Below are 4453 nucleotides of genomic sequence, written 5' to 3'. Positions count from 1 at the left end.
GCAGTAGATCAGATTACATTGGGAAAACAGGCGACCGCTGCAAATTGTGCTTTAATGTTTAGCTGGTCAAATGTATGGTATGGAAACCTTATATACCTGCTAGATGGACCAGTCTCATACAGCTGCCATTGCACTGCTCAGACATTTTGTAGAGAGGAATTCAACACAACTGCCTCTAGGAGTCGCCAATAGAAATAAAACAGACACGCACAAAAAATGTGCGTACGCCAGCCATAAAGCTGCCGTGGAGCTGCGCACATTCCCACGTTTAGTTCATTGTTAGTAAATCCAAATGTGAGCGATTCTGAGCGTGAAACCTGGCGTACGCAAAGTTTTTGTGCGTACGCAGCGTTGATACATGAGGCCCCAGATGTGCTTTAAAATTGTTTGTGATGCAGATATTAGTACCAAGTGTGCCGCAAGCCTGCGTTTGAGTGAAGGTCTCGGCCATTAGATCGCCCCCTGGGGGCTGGCTGCAGTAAAAGTCATAAAGCCCGCCTCCTCCGTGTTAATGAAGGAGACTTGAGCCCAAATAAAAAAATTAATTACACTTGCAAAAAAATGTCCCGAGAGATGGTTCTGGTCGATTAAGGCACTGATTATTGTGCTGAAATAGGTGCAGATCCTCATTTTTGTAAACAGTTTGTTTTTAGCAGTAATTTAATGCTGGGCGTGTCATCGTGATTGACAGCTGTGATTGATAGTTTCTCAAAGCAGCGTGTCTGAGCTTCGGCAGAAGACTGAAGTGTTATTATTCGATTACTGTGTTATTTTACCATGACAAAATGAGTTCAGCAGTAAACTACAGTTTCTGACATACATGATGTAACCCTTATCTATGTGTTATTGATGCGTTTTCTATTGTTATTTTTACAGTATTTGCTATTTTCTTACTAGGACTAGATGTCAGAAGATTTTAATTCGCTCGCAAGAGTGTATAGAAATAACAACCAGTTTTAGATAGTCAAATAAGTCAGACTCAAAGATAAAGTTGAATAACTCCATAAAGTTAACCTCCACTCCACAGCTGCCCTGTCCTGACCTATTCATGCATCTCTAAGGACCGAGCTGTCCCGGGAGAAGCTTGCTAATATACAGAATTGGACTCAAGGCCTTCTGGGCGTTCAAAGCATTTGCAGACCTGGACAGATTTGTCCAGCCCATCACCTCCTTGTGCTGCAAAAGGGATTCATTCTCCCTATGAGCTATCAACCAAGGCTGAACCTGGACGGGGGCGTCCCGCGAGTCACTTTTAACACACAAGGCAGGGATAGTTTGTCCCAATTGGAACGTAGCCAAGGCAGAACCTGGACGAGGGCATCCCACGTGACACTTTTAACACACAAGTTAGGGCTAATCTGTCCCAATCGGAACGTAGCCAAGGCAGAACCTAGACGCAGCAGGCATACAGCGTTGAACTAAGAAGACAGGGCTCATTTTTGTCCCCACTGAATCTACTTTTACCACACAGATAATAAATAAAAGGAATAATGAAGACACTGAACACCATTTGACCGTTAAGTTGTACAATATTTATTCAGGACGATTCAGAGTCTTCTGTTTGTTCGAGCGGGCGAGCGCCCTGGCTTTTCCCCCTGGCAGGGCGCCATGGCAGCGTCCTCCTGCTGGTTCCCTCCTGGAAAAGAGACACATAAAGGGCAGTTAGTTAGCCAATGCCACACGTTCTGCTGTCCACGCCAAAGAGAATCTGATTTTTACCAGGGGAGAGACGGAAGTCTCTGTCCTCTTGCGCCCTTTCCGCGGGGGGCTTTCAGTGCCCGCTGCCTCCCCATCCTCCTCCTCCTCCACCAGGGCCCTTTCAAAGAGTCTGCGGCGCTCGCGTGCTTGGAGAGGTCCGAGGTGAAGTGCGTAGAACTTATCTGAGGTTGAAGTGTCATGGCACATGAATTGCGCCACCTTGCGGCAATCCTCTGAAGAGTGTGCATTCTTTGCCTGCTTCGGAGAGAGACAGAAGCTTGATTAGGATCGAAGCCGCCGCTGGTAGTTACAGGGGCGTCACAATGCCTACTCACATGGGTCGTTATCGCAGTCCGTACGTCAGTAAAGGTGGGTTTGCCTGGAAGGCCCATACTGAGCCAAGCAGACTGAAAGTACTTGTTCAGGGTCCGACAAGGACTGGCTCTGGAAGTGAAAAAGAAATAGGTAGCCTGGCTCCCTCCGGGGAGACCAGCCCACAGCGCCAAAAACCTGCGGAACCAGCTGTATTCCTCCCTGTTTAGGGACAGCTGAGCCGCCCCAAAGGCTCTGTTTGTTTTGTGAGTGGTAATCTGCCATCAGAGAACAAGCAGTGAGTGAGTGAGAGAGCATGCTACTGGTGACCCCCACCTTACTTGCGCCATACTCACGTTAATGACATAAGCAGACTCGTCGGGGCTTCTGGAGGCCTCTTCAACCTCCTGGATTGTGAGATTCTGGAAGACTCCACAGCGGTGCCCAGAGATGGAGGTTAGGTAGCCAGTCAGAAAGCCATAGTAGCGCCACTGTTGCCTAGTGCTTGGGTTGGATTCGAGGCTATCTGGTGAAGGACATTAGACAGATTAGACCACCGACGGTTCTATTTCCTTTCTGGGTCACCAACAGCTCTTGGCTGCTGGTGACCTGTTCTCCGGGGCGCCAGCAGCTCAACCAAGAGCTGCTGGTGGCCTGGAGAGGAAATGTGCGTTTCTTCTTCAGGGGCACCAGCAGATCTTGGTTCACCCAGTCTGCCCCCGCTGCCCCGGGGGCAGACAGACGTGGCTGGATGAACCAAGAACTGCTGGTGACCCTGAAGAAGAAACAAACATTTCCTTTCCGGGCCACCAGCAGCTCTTGGTTCATCCAGCCACGTCTGTCTGCCCCCGCTGCCCCGGGTCCCATTCGCGGGGGAGAGGGGCAGACAGACGTGGCTGGATGAACCAAGGGCTATTGGTGCCCCGGAAGAACGAACAGGGGGAATTGCTGGAACGGCGGAAGGGCTTGCTTACCTAGCAGGGCAGGAATTTTCCTCCCAGCGGTCCGGTGACAGCGCACCAGGCTGGCCTTGGGGATCAGTCGGCTTTCCTTCGCCTGCTTGGTCCTTACCTCGTGCACGACGACACGCCGGCGTATGCCGCGAATGAGGGCTCTGACCTCCCTTCGAATCAGAACCAGAGCCGTGCTGGAGAGCTGACAGGCGGCCGGCGGCGTCTCCGAGAGGTAGTCCAGGAACTGACCCACGTTCTTCAGATAGTGCTGCCTGGTGGGCTCGGCCATGTGGGTCTGACCTAGCAGGGCGGCCCACGCTCGGATTCGGGCTGGTTGGTTGAGGAAAAGGAAGTTCCCTGGCTCCGCGGTGCCCCTGGCCATGTAACCAAGGAAGGCTTTGATTCTCCCCAGCTTCGAAGTGACGTTGTTCCGCAGGCGCGCGGTGGGCTCGCTGCCCAGTTGGTACCCTTTGAACTCCCCCAAGAGAAGGTCTGTGGAACGAGCACAACCAAGAGTCAATTTCCCCGAAGGCACACACCCAGCAGAGTGACAGTGACGTGCCTGAAATATACTCAACTCAGCGCGGGGACGTGGTCCGGGAACGGGTAGGCAGTGGGTTCCAAAGCCTCCGGAGGCTCGGGGGGCGTCGGACCTCCGGCCGCCCCTCGCCCGGGAGCCGGTGGTGCAGGAGGCGACCTGGTTCTCCTCGCCCTCTTCCTCCTCCTTCTCCCCCCTTCTCCCTTCCTCAGCTCCCGGTAGAGGCGTGTGATCTGGAGCAGGGTGGACCGCATCTTGGTAACCTGTTTCCCCAGGTCCGTGAACTGAGCCTGTATGCGCTCGGTGGCGCGCCTGCAGCCGCGGTCCGCGGTCCGCTGGGAGGAAAATTCCTGCCCTGCTAGGTAAGCAAGCCCTTCCGCCGTTCCAGCAATTCCCCCTGTTCGTTCTTCCGGGGCACCAATAGCCCTTGGTTCATCCAGCCACGTCTGTCTGCCCCTCTCCCCCGCGAATGGGACCCGGGGCAGCGGGGGCAGACAGACGTGACTGGATGAACCAAGAGCTGCTGGTGGCCCGGAAAGGAAATATTTGTTTCTTCTTCAGGGTCACCAGCAGTTCTTGGTTCAAGTCTGGGCCCTCCGAGTCCCGCTCCCCATCGGAGGACGATGCTAGCTGGGACACGACGGGGATTGCAGGCTGGGTGGACCGCAGCCACTGCAACTCCTGGGCTACTTTCCGGCGTTTCGCCCTCCCCATAGCCTCTTTCCGCCCCGAGGTCGAGAGCTCCACATGCTGCCTCAAGTGCCTGTCCAGGCGGGCTGGCGTCCTGCGACAGCCCGGGACCGGACACGGCGACTTCCGAGTGTCCACGCGGCCGGCGGCCAGCGCGAGCAGCAGCCGCTTCTCGTCCGCGTTGGTCACCTTGTGAACGGCCATCAGGTGAGGCGCGAGCCGGCTGTAGACGTTGAAGCATAGGATACATTCAGCCATGACC

At 54.2% G+C, this 4453-nt stretch overlaps 1 protein-coding gene and 1 long non-coding RNA gene across 2 annotated transcripts; both read right to left on the bottom strand.

The window, feature by feature from the left end:
* Positions 1–1509: 1509 nt before the first annotated feature.
* On the bottom strand, positions 1510–1838 carry LOC137488305 (uncharacterized). Its single transcript, XR_011007307.2, has 2 exons — positions 1720–1838; positions 1510–1636 (listed from the first exon to the last, which is right to left on the bottom strand). It is a non-coding gene; the product is annotated as an uncharacterized lncRNA (long non-coding RNA).
* Positions 1839–2887: 1049 nt separating this feature from the next.
* Positions 2888–3809, bottom strand: LOC141378709 (uncharacterized). The gene is made up of 2 exons (XM_073929806.1): positions 3542–3809; positions 2888–3455 (listed from the first exon to the last, which is right to left on the bottom strand). Exons 1-2 carry the CDS (start codon positions 3753–3755, stop codon positions 2923–2925), a joined length of 747 nt encoding a protein of 248 aa, XP_073785907.1. The 5' UTR covers positions 3756–3809; the 3' UTR covers positions 2888–2922.
* Between the last annotated feature and the right edge of the window lie 644 nt (positions 3810–4453).

Source organism: Danio rerio, chromosome 18, assembly GCF_049306965.1.
Source record: "Danio rerio strain Tuebingen ecotype United States chromosome 18, GRCz12tu, whole genome shotgun sequence".
Lineage (NCBI taxonomy): Eukaryota > Metazoa > Chordata > Actinopteri > Cypriniformes > Danionidae > Danio > Danio rerio.
This window is presented reverse-complemented; position numbering and strand designations above follow the sequence as displayed.

What these genes read in the sequence shown, in the direction of transcription:
- LOC141378709 (XM_073929806.1), bottom strand. Translation starts at nt 3,755, where the DNA reads ATGCGGTCCACCCTGCTCCAGATCACACGCCTCTACCGGGAGCTGAGG. An exon ending in GGACCACGTCCCCGCGCTGA is followed by an intron (nt 3,456 to 3,541) that starts GTTGAGTATATT and finishes CTCGTTCCACAG; the next exon opens with ACCTTCTCTTGGGGGAGTTC.